The sequence below is a fragment of the Onychostoma macrolepis genome, chromosome 25, assembly GCF_012432095.1.
Source record: "Onychostoma macrolepis isolate SWU-2019 chromosome 25, ASM1243209v1, whole genome shotgun sequence".
NCBI lineage: Eukaryota > Metazoa > Chordata > Actinopteri > Cypriniformes > Cyprinidae > Onychostoma > Onychostoma macrolepis.
Window position 1 is genome coordinate 960,945 of NC_081179.1, and position 23,027 is coordinate 983,971.

Sequence of the window (23,027 nt, forward strand, 5' to 3'; positions counted from 1 at the left end):
TTCTTGCCATTCCACTCGTTTTGTTTATATTTTGCTTAGCCTATAATTTTAAATGACAGATGTCATATTTATTCATTTATTTTTCTCTGCAACACTTTTCCTAACGTTACTGCGTTAACAAAATGTTAAACGAATTTAGTATTTTGACAAGAGGAATAAAATAGCTAATAGGCTATTTTTGTATAACCTACTTTTTTTTTCTCTGCAACACTTTTTCTTATTGTGTTGTAAATGTTAAACGAATTGTATCCTGACAAGACGGATAAAAATAAGAAATATTTTTTGTACATGTTTATTTTTTCTGTGAAACTTTTTTTCCCTACTGTCTTGGCATCAAAATATTAAACGAATTTTGTGTCTTAAAACATTTTGCTCTCAATAAATTCAAGACTCTTAAGACGAATAAAATAACAAATACAATTTTGTGCAGACTACACTATTATTTGTTTATCTCTCTCTTTTTTAGTAGCGGACATTTAATGTGAGATTGTGGAAACCAGATCTAAATTTAGCGGGAACGGTCGGGTCGGGAAGAAATGGTTCTAAGCGGACAGCGGGTGAACAAAGAGTTAATATCGCGGAACAGTCCCGGTCAGACCTCTTGCTCCAACCCTGATCAAACACAACTGAAATTAATTAGACTAATTAGATCAGAGCACTTGATAATTACAGACAGGTGTGTTTGATCAGGGTTGGAACTGAACTCTGCGAGGCTGAAAAACAATAGACGAAGAGAAGTAGCATCTAATGTTTATAAACAAAATAGAAACAAGGATTATAATTTTGGATCAAGTGTTTTTTGCAGTGCGATCATACGGGCTAAAGAGGTATCGATTTAAAATGCATTACGCTGCTGTTTAAATTAGCTAGGTTGGCTGAGAATTCGTAATGAAGTCAGAAATAAATTCACTTTTAATTATTTGCATGTTATTTTGTGTAATTGTAATATTCTTAAGGCATAAATGTAACAACCGAAATGTAATCTCAATTGTTTTATTATATTGAAGCGTGTTCATCCGGCTGTGTTTGGACTGAGATCGGAATAAAGATTTAGTTTATAACAGCCAAATTAGATTAAAAGTGTTTATATGTGACTAAAGAAAACCGGTAGAAAAACAATGCGCTTGAAAGTGTTTTAGTCATATATGGTTAGTATGCAGTAATCTACCTGCATCATAAATCAGTGAAATGATTTCCTTTGTCTTGTTGAAAAAAAAAAACAATAGACACCATCACAAAATTGGTAATGGTTTTACTGGTTATAATGGGACTTGTATTGGTTTTAATGGTAACTGTAATGGACCCTGTTGGTCTCTAATTGGCTGCCTTGTATTGGTGGCTTGTTAAAACCAATAAATCCTAATGGAATAGGTCCCAAAACACACTACAGAGAACCCTTTTTTTTAACAGTTAAAATTTGGTTTGTAATGGAATTTCTAGTGGAAACCATTAGAATTTTCTGTGATGGTTCTATTATTTTTTTTATACACATACATGGGCCATATATATGTAATGTGTATATATTATTACTAAAAAATATTACAAATGCAATTTAACTGTAAAATATGAAATTAGTTTATGAATTTATTTTACAGTACAAATGTAAGATTACAATATTAATATTCATGGCTTAATTCTCAAACGTGAAACATCAAACTTTTGTTGCTTATGAACTTAAAGCATCTCTTGACTCCCAGGACATGCAAACTCAAATTGGCAGATTCTTTTTTTTTTCTTCTTTTTTCATACAATGATGTACTGTAGTATAAGATGTCATTGTCTCTCTGTAGTATCTCCAAGGGAAAACACAGCAACCTCCGTCGTTCCTCAGTTCAGATGACCCTGAATGCCATCTCTGAACTCGTTACGCCACACGTTCCAAACGACAGCTCTGAGAGAATGATGGAGAAACCTTCTCGCTGCACACGCCGCAAGCAAACCACTGCCCCGGCTGACACCAAACCTGTCAAGCGCAGCACCCGTAACAAAGGTGGCGCCAAAGCTAAGGAGGTGGAAGAAGTGTCTGAGAGCATTCCAGATGTGAATGAAGCCAATGAGGTGCAGGATCAGATCCTGGTGTCTGAAGCCGTGGTGAAAATTCCCTCCTCGGAGCGTCTGAGAGCAGATTCGCTGCTGAAGGCTGGTGTGTCTCCGGGCCGATCTGCTAATAAAATCCCTATTGCTGCATCTGGTTCGCAGACTAAACTTCAGGGCTCATCTCAGAAGTCAGCCCGGCGCTCGCTGGTGGTGCGTCGTTCCCTGGTGGGCCTCAGGCATAGCGTGACCCAGGAAGCTGTTCGCAGGGCATCCCGGCGCTCTTTCCTGAAGAAGAAAGCCAGACTAGGAAACTCGACCTGCGGCAGCTCTATCAGCGGTGAGACTTACACATGAACAGTCACAGCAACAAAACTAAACTCCGTTTAAAATCGTTTCGGGTCACCAACTCTAATTGTAACAATGGTTTGAGGTCGGTTCGAATGCCTTAGCACAAATGATAAAGTTATAAATCCTGTTGTTTAAAGTGATTAAGTTTCTTTGTTAACTTTGATGTCACTTATATCTTCATTGCTCTTTCCAGTCTTAAGTGTCAATTTTTCGAAATTGAGATTTATACATCACCTGAATAAATAAGCTTTCCATTGATGTATGGTTTGTTAGAATCGGACAATATTTGTCTGAGATACAACTATTTGAAAATCTGGAATCTGAGGGTGCAAAAAAATCTAAACATTGAGAAAATCACCTTTAAAGTTGTCCAAATGAAGTTCTTAGCAATGCATATCACTAATCAAAAAATAAGTTTTGATATTTACAGTAAGAAATTTAATAAATATCTTCATGGAACATGATCTTTACTTAATGTCCTAATGATTTTTGGCATAAAAGACAAATGGATAATTTTGACCCATATATATATATATATATGCACATGCATACATACCCCACACACACAATAATATAACTTGATTACTGAATTAACAGACAGTGTGTTAGTGTGTGTTTTACCCTCTCCTGGTTGCGGGTGTTGATGTGTTCTCTGTAGTTCTGCAGCTGCTGGTGTGACGGCACGTGTTCAGGACGGATGGGGAAGAGGTCATCACGCAGGATGTCACACAGATCTTGATCCTGCTGAATCAGAGACTTCAGCTCACTCTGACGAGCACTTTTCTCTTTCAGCATCATCTTGACCTGTGTACGGAGATCCTTCTCCAGCTGCAGCATCGTAAGACCAGCCTCCTCCTGCCAAACGCACAAAGTCTCCAATCAGATTGGCCGGCTTGACAAAACATCCAGAAGTAAGAGGGCACAGGTTGTTATTATGCCGTTATCCAAAAACCTTGGTATCAGAGCGACTCACCTGATACTCCTGCACCTGAAGCTCACTACACAGGCTGGTCACCTCCTTCCTGCACATTTTGATACTGCTCAGCAAGCGCTTCTTCAAGCTTACCTCCTCTCCGATCATCATATCGAGCAGATTCTGCGATCACAAAGATTTCACAGTGAATCGGTGTCGCCATTCTCCAGTCAATGAGAACCGCAGATGACCTGAACTGACTTTGATGTGCGTGTACACTGCGTCCGTTCGCTGCAGCTTCTGGTCTTCTGGGATCCCGATGTCCTTCAGCTCACCGAGAGCGTTGTTCAAACATGCTACAGACTGTGAGGCATGGATTTCACTGAAACGACACATTCAGATTTAATAAACATGCTGGTTGTCAGACTGTGTCATAAATTAAACATTATAGTAAAACGAGCTAATGTGTTTCAATACTTTTCTTATGAATTAATAATCCAGTAAACAGCATTATTGACAATTATACTTAAAATATGCATTGTTTTCCTGTGGCTCAGTGGTAGAGTATTGTGTTAACAGCGCAAAAGGTCGTGGGTTCAATTCCCAGGGAACACGCATACTGATTAAAAAAAAAATAAATGTATAGCCTGATTGCACTGTCAGGCTAAAAGCATCTGCTAAATGTAAATATATCAGCAAAACTGAAAAATGGTTTGTTAAAAATGGCCGTTCATATCAGTACTTAAGTTCTAATGCTAAATTTAAAACAAATCACGAAAACATCGACCATTTTTAACCTAAACACAATTTTTCACTACACAATACATGTGCTAATCTACACACAAACACAAACATACACTTTAAACTCTGTTTCTGTTACCTCTTCCTCATCCTGTCCTTCCGCCGCAGATCTCCGATCTTCCGATGAGATTTAAGGAATATTTTAACACTTACTTTATTGAATGCTTTATCTGAAAAACTTCAAACGCCGCACTGAAACGCCTCTGCGCTCTTCTTGAACTTTTATTGGCGCTTGACCTCTGGTCTCTGATTGGCCGAGACTATGCGGGATTAAATTCCCGAATAAAACGCGGTAGGGTTGGTAACGCACCCGTTTGGAGCAAAGTGTGGATGTGCTGTTCTTACCATTCCACTCGGTTTATCCTGACAAGACGGATAAAAATAAGAAATATAATATTTGTACAACATGTTTATTCTTTCTGTGAATTTTTTTTTTCCTACTGTGTTTGCAGCAAAATGTTAAATGAATTTTGTGTCTTAGACATTTTTCTGTCAATAAATTCAAGACTCTTACAAGACGAATAAAATAACAAATACAATTTTGTGTAGACTACACTATTATTTGTTAGCTTATATCTCTTTCTTTTAGTAGCGGAAATTTAAATATGAGATTGTGGAAACCAGATCTAAATTTAGCGGGAACGGTCGGGTCGGGAAGAAATGGTTCTAAGCGGACAGCGGGTGAACAAAGAGTTAATATCGCGGAAACAGTCCCGGTCAGACCTCTTGCTCCAACCCTGATCAAACACAACTGAAATTAATTAGACTAATTAGATCAGAGCACTTGATAATTACAGACAGGTGTGTTTGATCAGGGTTGAACTCTGCGAGGCTGAAAAACAATAGACGAAGAGAAGTAGCATCTAATGTTTATAAACAAAATAGAAACAAGGATTATAATTTTGGATCAAGTGTTTTTTGCAGTGCGATCATACGGGCTAAAGAGGTATCGATTTAAAATGCATTATGCTGCTGTTTAAATTAGCTAGGTTGGCTGAGAATTCGTAATGAAGTCAGAAATAAATTCACATGTTTTAATTATTTGCATGTTATTTTGTGTAATTGTAATATTCTTAAGGCATAAATGTAACAACCGAAATGTAATCTCAATTGGTTTATTATATTGAAGCGTGTTCATCCGCGGCTGTGTTTGGACTGAGATCGGAATAAAGATTTAGTTTATAACAGCCAAATTAGATTAAAAGTGTTTATATGTGACTATGTTTTAGTCATGGTTAGTATGCAGTAATCTACCTGCATCATAAATCAGTGAAATGATTTTCTTTGTTTTGCTGAAAAAAACAATAGACACCATCACAAAATTAGTAATGGTTTTACTGGTTATAACGGGACCTGTTAATTGTAATTGGTCACTTTCTATTGGTGGCTTGTTAAAACCAATAAATCCTGATGGAATAGGTCCCAAAATACACTACAGAAAACCATTTATTTTAATAGTTAAAATTTGGTTTGTAATGGTATTTCTAGTGGAAACCATTATAATTTTCTGTGACAGTTCTATTATTTTTTTATATACACACACATGGGCCCTATATATATATATATTATACATAGGCCCTATACAGTAGTCAACATTTGAAGTGGATCAAAACCTTTCATCAAAGTTGTCCTAAACCCTAAAACCAAAATGCATTCTTGTCCTTGGACAACTTTGAACTCTTTTGATTCACTTCAAATGTTGACTACTTGTATATGTTATTACTAAATAAAAATGCTAAACAAATATTACAAATGCAATTTAACTGTAAAATGAAAAATTAGTATAATTTATTTTACAGTACAAATGTAAGATTACAATATTAATATTCATGGCTTAATTCTCAAACGTGAAACATCAAACTTTTGTTTCTTATGAACTTAAAGCTTCTCTTTACAAAACTATTTAACTCTACAAATCTATCTAAATTTTCTTATTAGTCATGCAGCCATACGTTACTGTAGCTCAAACAGTAAAGCATAGTGCCAGCAACGCCAAGGTCATGGGTTTGACTCCCAGGACATGCAAACTCAAATTGGAAGATTCTTTCTTTTTTTTTTCTTCTTTTTTCATACAATGATGTACTGTAGTATAAGATGTCATTGTCTCTCTGTACTTTCTCCAAGGGAAAACACAGCAACCTCCGTCGTTCCTCAGTTCAGATGACCCTGAACGCCATCTCTGAACTCGTTACGCCACACGTTCCAAACGACAGCTCTGAGAGAATGATGGAGAAACCTTCTCGCTGCACACGCCGCAAGCAAACCACTGCCCCGGCTGACACCAAACCTGTCAAGCGCAGCACCCGTAACAAAGGTGGCGCCAAAGCTAAGGAGGTGGAAGAAGTGTCTGAGAGCATTCCAGATGTGAATGAAGCCAATGAGGTGCAGGATCAGATCCTGGTGTCTGAAGCCGTGGTGAAAATTCCCTCCTCGGAGCGTCTGAGTGCAGATTCGCTGCTGAAGGCTGGTGTGTCTCCGGGCCGATCCGCTAATAAAATCCCTATTGCTGCATCTGGTTCGCAGACTAAACTTCAGGGCTCATCTCAGAAGTCAGCCCGGCGCTCGCTGGTGGTGCGTCGTTCCCTGGTGGGCCTCAGGCATAGCGTGACCCAGGAAGCTGTTCGCAGGGCATCCCGGCGCTCTTTCCTGAAGAAGAAAGCCAGACTGGGAAACTCGACCTGCGGCAGCTCTATCAGCGGTGAGACTTACACATGAACAGTCACAGCAACAAAACTAAACTCCGTTTAAAATCGTTTCGGGTCACCAACTCTAATTGTAACAATGGTTTGAGGTCGGTTCGAATGCCTTAGCACAAATGATAAAGTTATAAATCCTGTTGTTTAAAGTGATTAAGTTTCTTTGTTAACTTTGATGTCACTTATATCTTCATTGCTCTTTCCAGTCTTAAGTGTCAATTTTTCGAAATTGAGATTTATACATCACCTGAATAAATAAGCTTTCCATTGATGTATGGTTTGTTAGAATCGGACAATATTTGTCTGAGATACAACTATTTGAAAATCTGGAATCTGAGGGTGCAACTCCGGGTCGCCAACTCTAATTGTAACATAATGGTTTGAGGTCGGTTCGAATGCCTTAATAGGATTTATAACTTTATCATTTGTGCTGTTTAAAGTGATTAAGTTTCTTTGTTAACTCTGATGTCACTTATATCTTTATTGCTCTTTCCAGATGACATCTTTATAGATGTTGAAACTGAGGAAGTGGAGAACAAAGAACACTGAGTGCTTTTACTTTCTATTTCAGTTTTTGAATGCACTGTAAAAAAAAATTACGTAAAATTTACGGTAAAAAACCGGCAGCTGTGGTTGCCGGAATTCTACTGTAAAAAATACGGTAACAACATTTTAGGTTTTACGGTTTTAACTTAAATTTACAGTTAAATGCCATAATTTCATTAACTGATATAATGATAATATACCAACCTATAAAAGTGCTGAAATCTGTTTTGTACCTTTTGAAATACACTGATAACCACCAAATGCAGGTGGTGATGAGTCACATGATGAACCAAAGCCCATCACAAGCAGATTTTAAATAATAACATATATAGAAGGTGCACAGTGTCATTCTCACAAACGCTAAACACCATCATGGTGAGACTCATTAAACTGAAATATGCAATAAACATTAATTTAACAACATTAGATGTAACATACAACCCTAATAAACATGATAAGAAAAAAGTTATTTCAAAGAAAAAACATAAAATTCAAACAAAATTTGAAGTGCAACGCAGGGAATTCTGGGAATGTCAGTTTACTTTTCTTTTCTTTTTTTGTTTCCCCCCTTATAAATTTTACAGGAACTTACCGTTAACCATTTAACAGGTTTTTACTGTAGCATTTTCAGTTTTTTTTACCGTTAAAAATCACAGTAATTTTTTACAGTGTGGTTTCTTCTGGGATTCAAACCCGCAACCTTTTCAATTATCAATTGAGCTCTTTTAAACACTGTTTCACGATTCTATTTTAGGGTTGATGCACCACAAATAGTCACTGAACCAGCTACCACCGAGAACCATCGCGTCACACGATCCATGGCCCGTACTTCAGAAAGCGGTGCATGTCTAACAGATCTGCTGATATTAAATACAGAGCATGTAATTAGGTTGACGAGTATTCTTTGAATAGAAAGTTTAAAAGAACAGCATTTATTTGAAATAGAAATGTTACTAGGTTTAAAAGTTTTACTGTCACTTTGGATCAATTTAGTGCGTGCATGCATAAAAGTGAAATTTAAAAAAAAATATTTGTACTAATCCCAAACTTGTATAATTTATTTAATTTTTTTGTAGCTAATTATAGTTAGCCATTTATATACTTGTCTTTTTCTTCAGGAGGAAGAGGAGCGGCGACACCAGGAGCTGCTGGCCAAACGTAAGGCTGACGAGGAGCGAGAGAAGGCCCACAAACTGGCCAAAGCCGCTCGCGCTCTGGAGCTGAAGAAGGAACAAGAGCTGAAGAAAGAGGAGCGCAAACAAGAGCGGGAGCGAGAAAGACAGGCTGCAGCTGAGAATTTGGTGTTCATTTTTTCATGCACTTGTTTCAAATGAATTCAGAGACACTAAATACACGTTTGTGTCTTTGCAGAGAAAGACTAGAGAAAGAGAAGGCTATTGCTCTTCAGAAGGAACTGGAGAGAGCAGCCAGAGAGAAAGAGAACATGAGGAAGATGGTAAGGATTTTGTTGTTTGTTGTCCTAATGACTCTTCTTTATTGTTTTGTCATAATCAGAATGCAACGAGATGTTTTGATGGTTGGATTTTCTATTTCTATCATGTGGAACACCACTAGTCCAAAATCAAGTTTTGCATAACATCTGATCCCCGCAGTTTCACACGGCTTGCGTGTTGTGTGTGTGGTAGTGATGGGAGAAACGAACCTTTTCGAAGCTTCGAATCAATTGAACCAATTGCTTTGCAAAATGATTCAGTGATTCGAAGTGCTCGAAACACCACACGCTGGTGACGCCTGCTGGTCAAAAGTGTGTAAATGCAACACAATCTCAGGCTAAAACATGTATAAAAACAGATTTTAAAACCCCATGGCAAATGTTTTATTGAATGTATAATACATTAAATGCCATAAAAATGATAAAATGCCAATAAATATGAAGCGCATGTATAATATTTGGCTTTTAAAATATTTTATATTAATTTGCAGGGCTTGTTTTGTTTTATGGAGAGCTTGTGTGTGTGTGTGTGTGTGTGTGTGTATATATAGGCAAGAAAGAGATATTAACTACTTCTCATCCTTTCATTTATAGAAATATCTTGTTAAAAATTGATGAAACTAATCCGAGATCAGGTAAAAACCATAGACGCTGGTTCAATGTTTCGCCAATGGGGGGGCGATCTCAATGAACTCGCATGATTCACTGGTTCACAGAGATGCCCCCAATGGAAAATCATTGAAATTTTAAACGTTTCAAAACAGTTATGACGTAATGAAGCCTCGTTTACTGAAATCACGTGACTTTGGCAGTTTGATACGTGTTCCGAGCTAATGTTTCGAAACAAATGATTCGCAAAAGTTTTGAAGCTTCGCAAAGCAGTGCTCCGAAAGCGCCCATCCAACGTGGATATCTGTCTGCATTTGTCAGACAGATGATTTATATCATGTCCTTATCAGAAAACCACATTATACTGCACTCTGCCTTTACTTTCATTCAGGGTTGTATGACTCTCTATTGCTAGTTTTATGTGATTTGAGTCGTCCACTCAACCATCATGCACTTTCTCTGAGTTAGAGCTCCTCTCGTTGAGGCATCGAGTGGCTTCACTCTTTAACTCCACTCTGCAGTTTTGATACATGGTTCGACCCACTTGGACCTTTCTGTCACACTGCCCTTATGGTTGAACCAGTGAATCACCCCTCTGTGGAGTGGACTTGACTACACTGCTTTCCCTGAGGTATGAGTGAGATGTGTTTCTGCAGAAACCCTTCTCAATGCATCGGCTTTAAAGAGCAGTATCTCTGTATGCGCATGAATGGTTTTTGGGTCCCACTGTCAAGATGGAGTATGCCACTCCCAGATTGAGCGTCTGAGTCCCCCTTCTGTTTTTGAAGTTGGGCCTCCGCTCTTTTGAGCTAACCCAAAGCGCCCTCTAGAGGATGCAGTTTGAAGTTCCCTCGGAAGGGAACATCTCAGGTTACGAATGTAACCATGGTTCCCTGAGAAGGGAACGAGACGCTGCGTCCTAGTTCCCTTGCCATGCTTCGGACGCAAGCTTCAGATGAAGAAGCGGATGACGTGTTTTCCCGGCGCCCTTTTGTACTTGGTCACGCCGGGTAATGACGTCATAGGCTGTCGCTGGCCAATGTTATTGTCGTGTTTAGATGTATGCTTCAGACACTGGTCACGCTGAAGGCGTTCCTCAAAGCAATCTCTAGAGGACGCAGTGTCCACAGGGAACAGTCTCGGGGAACCATGGTTACAAACGTAACCTGAGACGTTTTTTAGTATTATTTATTATATCCTCCTATAGTATTTAATCATTTTGAATTAGCTTTTACATATACATTAATTTATTTTATATTAATTTGTCCTTTTATTAGTTAAAATATACATGTGTAATGTTTATATCTTTATTTAACTTTTTTAATTTTAATTTAACTTATTTTAATGTAGTAATTTTACCACTTTAACTTAATTCAGTGAGTTGCTGACTCAACATTTCTCATTTTACTTTGTTATTCATCTAATACTTATATTTTGTTTATATTATAGCCAACAATATCAACACTGGCCTTGTAGGCAGCGTTTTGTGGAAAAATAAAACTAAAGTGTGTGTATATGTGTATACACACACATGCACACACACCCTCTCAATAAGGATGTCAAACATGTTTGTTTGTGTGTGTATATATTATGAATTGTTTTTGCGTTTTTTTTTGTTGTTTTTGTGGGGGTTAATTATTATTATTCATGAATGCGCTTTATTTATAATTTATATTTGGTACTTTCCAAATACATTTTAAAATGTGTTTTTGCAGCAAAGACCTGTTAATTTTACAAAAACAAGCAGCTAACATGCTCAACACCACTATAACTAAGAGTTCAGCTCTAAACAAGACTGTAGATCTTGCTTTATTTTTGTTCATTTTTGTTGTACTAAATGCTAAGCATTAAATAAATATACGTCTAATAAATATTAACTAAAGGTCTTATTCCCTCTCCACAGAGCTCTGTTTTAGATTCTCCAGTTGGGGAAGGAGCTGTGCACAATAAGACCATAGATCACGGACCTGGACTCAACGTGACTGTGGACATTGAGGTGAGGTCAAGGCAACGATTATGTGTCTTTTTCTCCTGCTGAAGGAGGGAATGTGTCAAATAACATTACTAAGCACAGAATAGTTCCCAGAGAAGCAAAGCGACAAAGACTTAAAGTGGAAGTGAAGCAGTCAGTCAAGTTTACATTTTAGTAAATTGATTTCCACTTTAATAAGTACCACTGCGTGTGACGTCACGGGGTTGGTTCGCTCTGCTGGCCAGTGAAGTAATATAAGCATTTCTTTACTTTTTGAACACGCACGTCATGTTTTAGTTTTCACCATAATTTGGATGAATATTCAACACATACAATATCTATATTAATATCACCTCATCACAAAGTTTTGATCATTTTATCCCAAACATGGTTTTCATAATGCGAGGCGCAACTTGATGTAAACAAACAACGCTTCATACAGTATCGTTCATGCGGCATCTTATGTCAGACCTTTCAGACATATTTGCATCACACTGGCTCGTTCACCAGTAGTGGTATGTAACACATTTTATGATAATCTGCGAATTTACTTGCTGTTAAGAGAATGCAGTTTAACTAAACACCTAATTGAATGATTGGGCAAGTGCTGCTTTATCATTCTCACATGCTTTACGCCTTCTCAGTCTAAACATTAAAGGGGTCATCGGATGCCCATTTTGCACAAGTTGATATGATTCTCTACGGTCTTAATTAAGTCTATAACATACTTTGGTTAAAATTTCTCAATGGTAGTGTAAAAAACACCTTTACCCTGTCAAAATCAGCTCTGTTTTCAGCAAGACATTTTTTAGTCCATGTTGCTTTAAATGCTAATGAGCTCTTCCGTGGGGTGATGAGCAGTACTGTTTACTTTAGCCGTGAAACTGGCTAACTAGTACATTATTAGGAAAGGCGATTTGCAAAGATTCATTAAAAAAAAAAAAAACCCTTATACTCACTTCTTCTGTAGATGAAGCTGGATCACGAATGATTCGCGCGAACAGACGCATTTAGGCAGATTGGGGATCGGTGCATTCCCTTCAAAGCGAAAGTAATGTTAATCCTCTGTGTCTTCAGCGGCTCAGATGTAGGGAGTAAATGACGACTGCTATGTTCATTAATACATCCAACAACAAAGCACCTCAATCACTTAATCGGAGACATTCTTGTCTTCCCTTGAACCGGAGTCGACACAATGGCAGACTGGTGACAGCTCACTCAGGGCGGGTCTAAGGTAAGACAGTCAATCAACTATTGTGGGAGGGGCCTGTACAGAACGACGTCATTCTGACAGGACTCTCAGAACAGCCTGATTTGAGAGAGGGGATTTTAAAGTAGGGTTTTAAAAAAAAATCACTAAGTGTTTTTTTTATAATTATAGGATGGATGTGTACACATACTTCCAACACACAATTATGTTCAAACAACTTGAAAAATGAATTTTGCATCCGATGACCCCTTTAAAGCGTTTTAAGCCATTCAAAAGCGCATCAGCACCAAAAAGATTTCAATGCGGTACTCGCGCCCTGACAGATTTTCTCCGCGTACACACATACACGCAAAAAGCGCTCAGCTCGGACTGCACGCGAGTACCAAATTGAGTCCTCTTTCTAGTCTGCTTGAGCAAATGCTCAGAATATTATGTTCAAGGCTATTTTGATGAGTATCAATGTAAACGTGATTTGTTTCCGACCCGCTCTTCACCCCAGACCAGAGCAGGTTCATGACTTCTTCCTCCTGTAACGGCAGTACTGCTCGGTCCCCACGCCGTATCGGCTCAAATGCATTATTAGCAATTGCACTTATTATGGGCTCAACAGTCCTTTCAAGTTCATCTTCCTCAATTTCAACAAGCATGTGTACATAATGTAAAGTTACACTTGTAGAGGTACTGGCCAACGGAGCTGTAAAGGATTAGCTCTTCATTTAAGCTTTTATTTTGAATTTTAGCTTTAGGAAATCGAATCGTAGAGATTCGATATTGATATGATTAATTGATATTAATCAAAGTATAATTTATACTTTACTAACGACTGGTCCAGCGAGCATTCAACCAGTATATCTTATGCCGAGTTCACACTGCACGATTTTCAAACTCGTCGGATCGCTGTTGTTTTCACACTGCGTGACTATCTGGGGTAGCATTCAGTCGCTGTTCTGTTCACACTGCACGATGGATCGGCGACAGGGGCTTTCACATTGCACGATTTCACAATAGGAAGAATCGCCGACAACTCTGTCTGATCTGCAAACTACGTTTCACAACAAAACACACGCGAGAAGTGATAAGGAAATAACGCGAGAATCCGCATGCGTCAGCCCGTTGTTCTCGAGCTAGACTGGAAGTATTTAAAAAAAATATAGCCTGCAAATTGTCTATGTGCTGATTTCCAGCTACAAAAAGAAAAACAGATTATGCAGGAGGGAGATGCAGGGATTGTGTTCTGCAAAGAGTGATAAATAATAATTTGCAGTAACTGTTATGCTGATGTCGCGGCTGGTCAAGCCTTTGTGCTCGTTTCTGTGTGATATAATTGTACATATTAAAATACTGATATGGTCTATAACTCCTCACCGAACTTCCCTCTGCTCTGTATCTTTGTCTCTCATTGGCTGAAGGTCATCGTGATGTAGTTTTCAGTCAGAAATCATTGCACACAGCGTGATTGTGAATCGCCGACAGCTCCAGATATTTAGCATGCCAAATATTTCACAGGCGTCAGCGACATGTCGGCGATTCCCTCAGATCGCATCTGTGATAATTCACACTGCGCGATTGTCACTCGCGTGAACGAGCTCCGATTTGCCTCCGATGTCGGGCATTTGTCGGCGATTTATCAAAACCTGTCGGCGAGTGAAAAATCGGGCTAAAATCGTGCAGTGTGAACTCGGCATTAGCAATTCTGTTTATTTCGTTTCCACGATAATACAGAATTGGTTGGGTAAATTGAGCAACAGGTAACACTATCTTTGGCAAATAGTTTCAAACTTAAATCACAGCACCAGACCATTCTTTATAAATGAAACAAGAGTTTATTTGCTATTCTACTAACCTAGGATACATGAACTAAACTAGATAACACAAGACAAAATACACACACACATTCGGGCAATGTTATTGCAATTTGAATGAAGTTTCCCAAAGTTCTAATGCTCGTTTCCAAGAATTCTGTAAATTCAGCCTGAGGAAGTCATAAGCAGAGAACTTTACTATCTTTACCTTTTAAAGATTAATTAAAATAAGCTCAGCAAGACATGGAGATTGTTTGTTTGTTTACTTGCTTTAAGTTGAGTTGAAGGCTGGCTTGTTCCCTGGATGGTTGCTTGAGGGAACCCCGAAGGCTAATTGGCTGCTGATGTGTCGTTGTCGTGTGACGTCACTGGGGAAGCCCGTCTGTAAGTGGTTGGCTTCCTGGCAATGCACGAGTGGCAATGCTTTGAAGTTCTTGCATGGCTTCAGGCTTTGAAAGTTTCTTTGGTCAGAAGTTTGACAGAGTGTTGAAGTCTTGGATGATCGACCTGATGTCAAGTCTGTAGGCGCTTCACAGTGGAAGCAAAGCCAAAGTTTTCAAGCAGCGAGCAGCAAGCAAAAGCCGGGCATTGAGTTTTAAGTGGGACTACTAAGTCCGCCCCTGGAGCGATTGTCCCAATTGGCTTGTTGCTGCAGGGCGGAGCCACGCCCCATATGGTTCCTTGTCCGTGCATACATTAGATGCCAGTAAATCTGTCACATGAAGAGAATATCCTAGCAGATTTCTATAATGTGTTGTAATCATGCATATGATGCTACAGGTTAACTTTTTATCCACACCAAATTCTTGCTTCCAAAATTAGCTTTCGTTCAACATCAGACATCGAGTATTTGGCATACAAAAAGGTACATATACTAATTTTATCTACTAAATGGGTTAAAGGCATAGATTAAAATATCCTAAATCCTAATAACCACAGCAAGCTTATAAAAGACATAAAATACAACATTATATATATATATATATTGTCTCTTGAGTATATTGCTTTAATAGCAGCAGTAAGTATTGATTGTCTTTGGCCGAGTCCATAAAAGTTTGTGTGTTCTTGGTCTGCACTTAGAAGAGACAAGACACGTTTCCTTTGGAATGCAGTAAAGAAATAGGAGATGTCCGAGGGGGTCAGGAGAGTGTCACGTTGTGTAGATCTGGTGATTTTCTTAGCTCAGACGGAGCTATAAGTCAATCGTTTGTGTTTATCAGATGCATAGTTTATGGTAAACGGGGTCGCAGTATCGCAAGCGATCTGTTTCTGGAACCTCTCCAAATAAGCAGTTCTTTGTTCTTAAATCTGTGCAGATGTAAGAACAAAGAATCTGTCACATTTTATATGCATTTGTCCTTTTATTAGTTAAAATATACATAATAATGTGGTTTGGGTTGAATTGATCACTGTGGCAAGTCTGGTCAAAACGCAACGAAGATGCTTCTGAGATCATCGTTGTTTATGAGTCTCCTGAGATAAGGAGAGCATGGAAGGAAGCTGGTCGGACACTTGGGCGTGGTGCTGATCATTTATTAATTTTACAACTTTCAGATGGTGGAGGGGGAAACTCCTCGGAATGTGCTTAGTTGAGATTATATTTGTGTGTCCTTTTCGACAAGGTTCTACAGAGCGAATCAACCCCGTGACGTCACACGCGGTGGGACTGCAAGATTTCCGCGCCCTTGCTCCAAAAGCTATAACAAAACATTATTTCTTTAAAACGGTTACTTTTTTTTTTTTTTTAAAGTGTAAATTGCTTTACTAAATCTAAACTTGACTGACTGTCTATATCCCCGTTTCCACAGCAGGAATTTTACCCAGGAACTAGGGACTTTAGTCCAGCACTTTGTGTGTTTACACCGCAGGAACCAGGATCTAAATAAAGTTCCGGGTAAAAATGTGCCCCTCAAAGTCTCTGCTCGCGTGGTAGTACTTTTTTCAAAGGAAACGCACAGAGTACTGGCCCAAAGTCCCTAGTTCCTGGGTAAAGTTCCTGCGGTGGAAACGGGGCTTCAGGGAACCATGGTTACATACGAACCTGAGACATTTTTTAGTATTATTTATTATATACTCCTATAGTATTTAGTCATTTTGAATTAGCTTTTACATGTACATTTTTTATTTTATATGCATTTGTCCTTTTATTAGTTAAAATATACATAATAATGTGGTTTGGGTTGAATTGATCACTGTGGCAAGTCTGGTCAAAACGCAACGAAGATGCTTCTTGCGTCACAGTAGATTTATTTCCATTAGCATATGCAAACATGGGTGTATGTGTGGTTCTACAAGACAAGTAGAAACAATAGTATATATCAGTACTTAATATTCACCATAGCATAACAATACAACAAGATGATATGCGGATTATATCTTCACTGGCGATCGCTGGACTCATCGTATCGATGGCTTCGACCTGTTGTCCCTGGCCCTGTCTCTCTGCGCTGCTTCCTTCCGCGTGTTCGTCGTGGTGGAGTAAATACTTCCAACCTTCGACTGATCCGGAGATCTATGCAACCCCAGGAAGAGGTGTCACCATTTCACGTGGCTCTGATCAACGCACGTTCTCTGGTAAATAAGAAATTTATATTAAATGACTTTTTTTTTTTTTCCTGGACGCCCTATGTATCACTGAAACTTGGATTAAACCCGGAGACTTAAGCCCATTCACTGAGCTGGTGCCTCAGGGCTGTAGCTTTTTAAATTCCCCTCGGTTATCTGGCCGAGGTGGGGGCTTGGCAGCAGTGTTTAAAGGCTTGTATCTCTGTCGCAGTCTATCAACTGGGACTCATAGTTGTTTCGAGGCTCTGCTGTTTCAACTTTCACTAGTCAACCCTGTGGTTTTTGCAGTCATATACCGACCACCTAACGTAAATAAGGAATTTTTAAATGAATTTGCTCAATTTATGAGTGAAATCGTCACCAGTTATGACAGGATTTTAATACTGGGAGACTTTAACGTTCATGTGTGTTGTGATTCCAAACCACTATCCAAAGACTTTCTTAGATTACTTGATTCTTTTGACTTTTGACATTGTGCAATGGGTATCTGGACCTACTCATGCTCAAGGACATACTTTGGACTTGATTTTATCCCGTGGTGTGTCAGTGCTGGATATAAAAATTGAGGACGCTGGCATATCTGATCATCTACCCATATTGTTCTCTGTGTCTCTTGATGGAAATACTCCAAGTCAATCATCATTGCCACACTGGACTCGTATATTTACAGATTGCTCAAGTAAAGAATTTTCTTCCAAGTATGAATTATTAGGTGCAACTCAGGATATAAATACTCTTACCGGTCACCTGGATATTAACGAGCATCTTAGTGTTTTCAACAATAATTGCTCCAATATCTTAAACACTATTGCTCCGTTAAAGATGAAAAAACACAAACATTAATTCAATACCTTGGCATAATGATACCACTCGTTCCCTTAGGCAGACTTGTAGAAGGGCGGAACGTAAATGGAAAAAAGACAGGCTTCAAGTCTCATATGAAATCTTACGGGACTCTCTCTCTGCATTTCAGCGAGCTGCCAAGGCTGCAAAGTGTAGATACTTTTCAGAGATAATCACACAAAACAGCCATAAGCCAAATATTTTATTCTCCACTATTAAATCTGCACTCCAACCAGCTGTCAACATTTTTTCTGAGGTATCTGTCTCTCTGTGTGAGAAGTTTGCTAATCATTTTAATGACAGGATCTCTCGAATCGTGTCTGCTGTATCAATGTCGTCATATGAATTGGTTGATGTCCTATACTCTGGTTCCACCTGGTCTCTCTTCGAGTCTGTTAACCTGAACACCTTAATCAAAACCCCGTCTAGCCTGAAACCCACAATGTGTCCTCAGGACGTTATTCCAACACGTTTTCTTAGACAGATCATTGACACCGTCAGTCCTGATTTGTTGTCTATTATCAATAAATGTCTCCGAACTGGGACTGTCCCCCACGACTTCAAACTTGCCACAGTGCGACCACATCTTAAAAACCAAATTTGGACTCGACATTGCTGGTTAATTTTCGTCCGATTTCAAATTTGCCTTTTTTATCAAAAATATTTGAGAAAATTGTCTCAAATCAACTTCAATCTTATTTGTCCAACAATTCTATTTATTAAAAATTTCAGTCTGGTTTTAAATCCTGCCACAGCACTTAGTCTGCCCTCTTAAGAGTTTTAAATTATGTCATGTTGACTACGGATTCTGGCCAGTTTACAGCTCTGGTTTTGTTAGACCTCAGCCCTGCCTTTGATCTGGTCAACCATGATATTCTTATATCTCGTCTTGAGGCATGTGTTGGTTTACGGGGCACAGTATTACAGTGGTTTAGGTCATATCTTACCAATAGGAGATATGTCGTCAACATTGGGCATCATTTCTCCTCTGAGATGCATTTAAAATCTGGTGTACCTCAAGGATCGATCCTTGGTCCAGTATTGTTCTCACTTTATATGCTTCCTTTAGGGCTTATTTTTAACAAGCATGGGGTCTCTTTCCATCTATATGCAGATGACACCCAAATCTACATCCCCTTAAAGCGTGGCAATAAACATGCCATTAAGCCCATTTTGGATTGCCTGGAAGAACTGAAACTTTGGCTTGCAACAAATTTTTTTATGCCTCAATGAGAGTAAAACTGAATTCATTATGTTTGGTCCCAATGATAAAAGTGTATATGATCGCGAAACTACTTCTCTGTCACCTTACAGTACTACTTGTGTCAGAAACTTGGGTGTTTGGTTTGACAATAACCTCAAATTTGATAAGCAGATAAGTTCTGTTGTTAAGTCCTGTTTTTATCATATCCGGCTTCTCTCCAAAGTGAAATCGTTTCTATCATCACGGATGTTTGAAATCACAATGCACGTATTTGTTACATCTAGGCTTGACTACTGTAATTCTCTGTACATTGGTGTTCCTCAGTCCTGTGTCTCGCCTGCAGTTAGTCCAGAATGCAGCAGCTCGGCTTCTTACTGGAAAGCGCAAATTCGATAGTATTACACCGGTTTTAATTTCACTTCATTGGCTTCCAGTAAAGTACAGAATTGATTTTAAAATTCTATTGTTCGATTTTAAATCTCTTCACAATCTGACCCCACTGTACTTGAGTTGTTGTACACTGAGTTGTTACAGCCTCATACTTTGTCGAGATCGCTCAGATCCACTGATTCTGACCTATTGCATGTTCCTAGGACAAGACTAAAAACAAGAGGTGACCGTGTCTTTTCTGTTGTCGGCCCAAAACTTTGGAATAGTCTCCCCTCTCATATCAGAACTGCTCCAACCTTGTCGGTTTTTAAATCCTCATTAAAGACCTATTTCTTCTCGTTGGCGTTTGATACTCCATGATAAATTGTCTCTGTCCTTGTGTTTGGAGTGCCACACATTCTTATAGCCTGTGTATACTTTGTGAATATCTGAGTTTTATAGCTGTATTTAATTTGCCTATGGTCTGTATAATGTTGTAAAGCACTTTGGTCAACTTCGGTTGTTTTTAAACTGTGCTATATAAATAAAATTTGTATTGTACAACAAACAATAGCAAAAGTTAATAATTAGAAAGACATTATAACATGCGGAAATATAGTCTTCACTTTCAACACCTTATTTATAAGTTACTCAACTTTGGTCAGACCGGGAATCGATCCCACAGCTAATTAATGACGTCACACAGAATAGCTTGTGCATAACAGAATGACTAGGCATTTCTTAGCGCGTATGTATATATGTGTGTGTGTGTGTATATATATATATATATATATATATATATATATATATGCGCTAAGCATTTAATAAATATACATTTAATAAATATTAACTAAAGGTCTTATTCCATTTCCACAGAACTGTTTTCGATTCTCCAATTGGGGAAGGAGCTGGACTCAACGTGACTGTGGACATTGAGGTGAGGTCAAGGCAACGATTATGGGTCTTCCATAATCCCATCCAGCCACAATTAATCACGACAATGTATATACAATTACAAATTATTATAAATCAACAGTTTGTTGTTTTACACACATGCACACAGACATTATTTTATACACCGCATAGTCGTGAGATGCAAGTAATCTTTGGATGCACCCATAACAACAAAAGACCACACTTAATTGAACCTTTTCTGATAAGAAGTGTGCGCTGCAAACGCGAGCATTTTTGACGATCGTTTCTGTCCAGTCCGCTCGTTTTATTGCGTTTAGCTGTCATCGGTTTTTTGTCTAGCAGTGGCAGCAGGTATGTGATTTTTAAAATTTCTAATTTGAGGCTGTATTACATCGATTCTGGCACCCAACATCACAAGATGATGATATTTTAAGCTCCTTGTGTAGCCGAATTTTGAATGGTTTGAATGGGCCGCCTCCAGTTTTCCCTTTGTTTTGCCTCCAGCTAGTGCTGTGACATCGGTCCTACATGATCCTAGTTACCTGTGTTTGGCCTAGCCGTGCGTCACTCAGAAAACAACAGGCCAATCAGAAGAGAGGTTCATGAATATTAATTAGACAGGCCAAAATCTACCTGTTTTTAGCAGAGCTCCTGAAAGGGGAGCTGTAAAAATATATTGAGATGGTTTTTGGTACTTATACCGCAAATATATGTTCTTAAGGACATCAAAACCTAAAATAAAACTCCAGAAATGTGTACAATATGGGGGGACCTTTAAGTACTTAATTTGTTTCAAAATAAATATTTTAAACACTAAGACAAAAAGGAAAGAATAATAAATTGGCCTTGTAATAAATAAATTGGTATATATAGCCCTATAACGTTCACGCAAGAACTGTCATTCTGACTGACAACCGGAGAACAACAGATATTAAATAGCCTACTCTTAGAGTTTTATAATGTAGTCTTGTGTTTTATTCAAATTGATTATAATTTATCTCAAAAGGATATGCACTCGCAGACCGGACTGCAATATTTTCATAAAATGTAATAACTTGCCATTTCGGTTTGTTTCTCACCACAGTATACCTTCAGAACGCCTGGAATATGCACTACGAGATGCATAGGATTTTTTTACAACAGCTATGAATCTGCTTAAAAAAATAAATAAAAACATTCTCTGCCATAAACTTGGCAAGTCACCAGTGTATTTGGCTATTTTTTTATGGTACTTTAGACTGCGATGGAAACTCGGGACAGCAACCGGTCTGAGGGAAAAAATTGTTCCAGGTAATTTTGGTGGAAAAGCAGCTTCACACAGGTACTGGGTTACTCCGCAGCGGTACCTACCTCCCAGCAGGCACACAACATCATAAGACGTTGATATTTGGTTAAATTTCGGTTGCAACGTCTGGTGACCAAAATTGAATGTAAATTCAACGTCTAATGTCAATGTTAAATTGATGTCCAATATTGAGGTCAGCTGACATTGAGAGTTTGTTGTTTTTAGGTTGTGTAACCAAAATCCAACGTTAAGTCAACGGCAAATTGACGTCAACCCGATTTTCATTTTCAACCAAAATGTAACGGCTGTCCGACGTCAAGTCCATCGTCAACCTAACGTAACATAGACATCTGGTGCATGCTGGGCTGAACCAATCTAAAACAGGCCGAATAAACACTTTATTATAGGTGTACCGTTGTTATTCAGGACGAGCTAAAAACACTATTTGGAAAATGGATTCATGGTGTACTCACTATTATTATTATTATTATTATTATTATTATTATTATTAATTTTGAACACAAAAAAAAGTTACGGACTGCAGCTTTAAATTTCCAGTTGGATTTGTTTCTCTTCTAATATAAGCCAATGAGTTCTTCTAACTTGAGTCTTCTTTTTTTTTTTTTTTTTTTTTTTTGTTTGCTTCGGAACACATAAACCAACTCGGATGTCTGGAACAGATGATTTCTGACCCCATCTCTTGTTTTATACTTCACAGCAATCTCCACAGTCATACCAGATCACCCCAAAAGGCCAGAAAGTGAATCCTAAAGATTTTGGCATGGACCAGAACAGCGATTACTCAACAGATGATGAATCTGCACCCGTAAAAGCCATCCCATCCTGGGCTGAGGGTATATTTATGTGTAGTTACAGTTTACGCTATGTTCCATCTGTGCACTGTAGGGGTGTGCAAGGGTCCAAATGGTTTTCACCGAATTCTGATTTGATAATTTTTGGATATACCGTCATACAGTAACTCTCAGTTCATAGGTTTATTTTAAAGTATGTATTGTATTCTCCTAATGTGATGTGTTTTGTGCAGGTATGCAGGTGAAGCAAGCTATTACGGAGCAATATCACAATCCACTGGATCTCGATTCATATTTCGGAGAGCCTGAACCTCCCAAACTGGAGGAGATCTTCAGGTGGACCAAATCTTGCTTTTTTAAATGCACTAGCTCTGCCATCTGGCATTCTTCACCATGTTCGGGAAATTTGGGCAATTAATCAGCAGATGTACTTTTTTTCCTATTTTTGTTCTGTCGTCTTTTTATGTTGTTGTCTTCTATACTTTGAGCTTACATTTATATGTAAGTAGGTTAGACTGGGGAAAAAGAGTAGGATGTGTAATTTGTGTACTTTCATGAAGAGTGTCAGATTTACTCTGGACTGTTAATAAAATGTATCATTTCTAAATGTGTAATGTCTCTTATTTTTAGTAGTTTGTCATCATGGA

At 38.4% G+C, this 23,027-nt stretch overlaps 2 protein-coding genes across 2 annotated transcripts; one reads left to right on the top strand and one right to left on the bottom strand.

The window, feature by feature from the left end:
- The first annotated feature begins 28 nt into the window (after positions 1 to 28).
- LOC131534975 (inner centromere protein-like) lies at positions 29 to 22,912 on the top strand. Its single transcript, XM_058768124.1, has 11 exons — positions 29 to 827; positions 1,791 to 2,374; positions 3,044 to 3,057; positions 6,224 to 6,797; positions 7,292 to 7,323; positions 8,460 to 8,644; positions 8,713 to 8,797; positions 11,307 to 11,404; positions 20,245 to 20,305; positions 22,287 to 22,422; positions 22,614 to 22,912. The coding sequence occupies exons 1-11, from the start codon at positions 748 to 750 to the stop codon at positions 22,796 to 22,798; spliced, it is 2,034 nt and encodes a 677-aa protein (XP_058624107.1). The 5' UTR covers positions 29 to 747; the 3' UTR covers positions 22,799 to 22,912.
- On the bottom strand, positions 3,012 to 4,441 carry LOC131534467 (protein regulator of cytokinesis 1-like). Its single transcript, XM_058767354.1, has 2 exons — positions 3,560 to 4,441; positions 3,012 to 3,481 (listed from the first exon to the last, which is right to left on the bottom strand). Exons 1-2 carry the CDS (start codon positions 3,692 to 3,694, stop codon positions 3,326 to 3,328), a joined length of 291 nt encoding a protein of 96 aa, XP_058623337.1. The 5' UTR covers positions 3,695 to 4,441; the 3' UTR covers positions 3,012 to 3,325.
- Positions 22,913 to 23,027: the final 115 nt, after the last annotated feature.

Coding starts and splice junctions, on each gene's coding strand:
- LOC131534975 (XM_058768124.1), top strand. CDS start 748: ATGTTTATAAACAAAATAGAAACAAGGATTATAATTTTGGATCAAGTG. Junction 7,324..8,459: donor TAGATGTTGAAACTGAGGAA/GTGGAGAACAAA, acceptor CTTTTTCTTCAG/GAGGAAGAGGAGCGGCGACA. Junction 11,405..20,244: donor ACTGTGGACATTGAGGTGAG/GTCAAGGCAACG, acceptor CCATTTCCACAG/AACTGTTTTCGATTCTCCAA.
- LOC131534467 (XM_058767354.1), bottom strand. CDS start 3,694: ATGTGTCGTTTCAGTGAAATCCATGCCTCACAGTCTGTAGCATGTTTG. Junction 3,482..3,559: donor CAGTGTACACGCACATCAAA/GTCAGTTCAGGT, acceptor TTGTGATCGCAG/AATCTGCTCGATATGATGAT.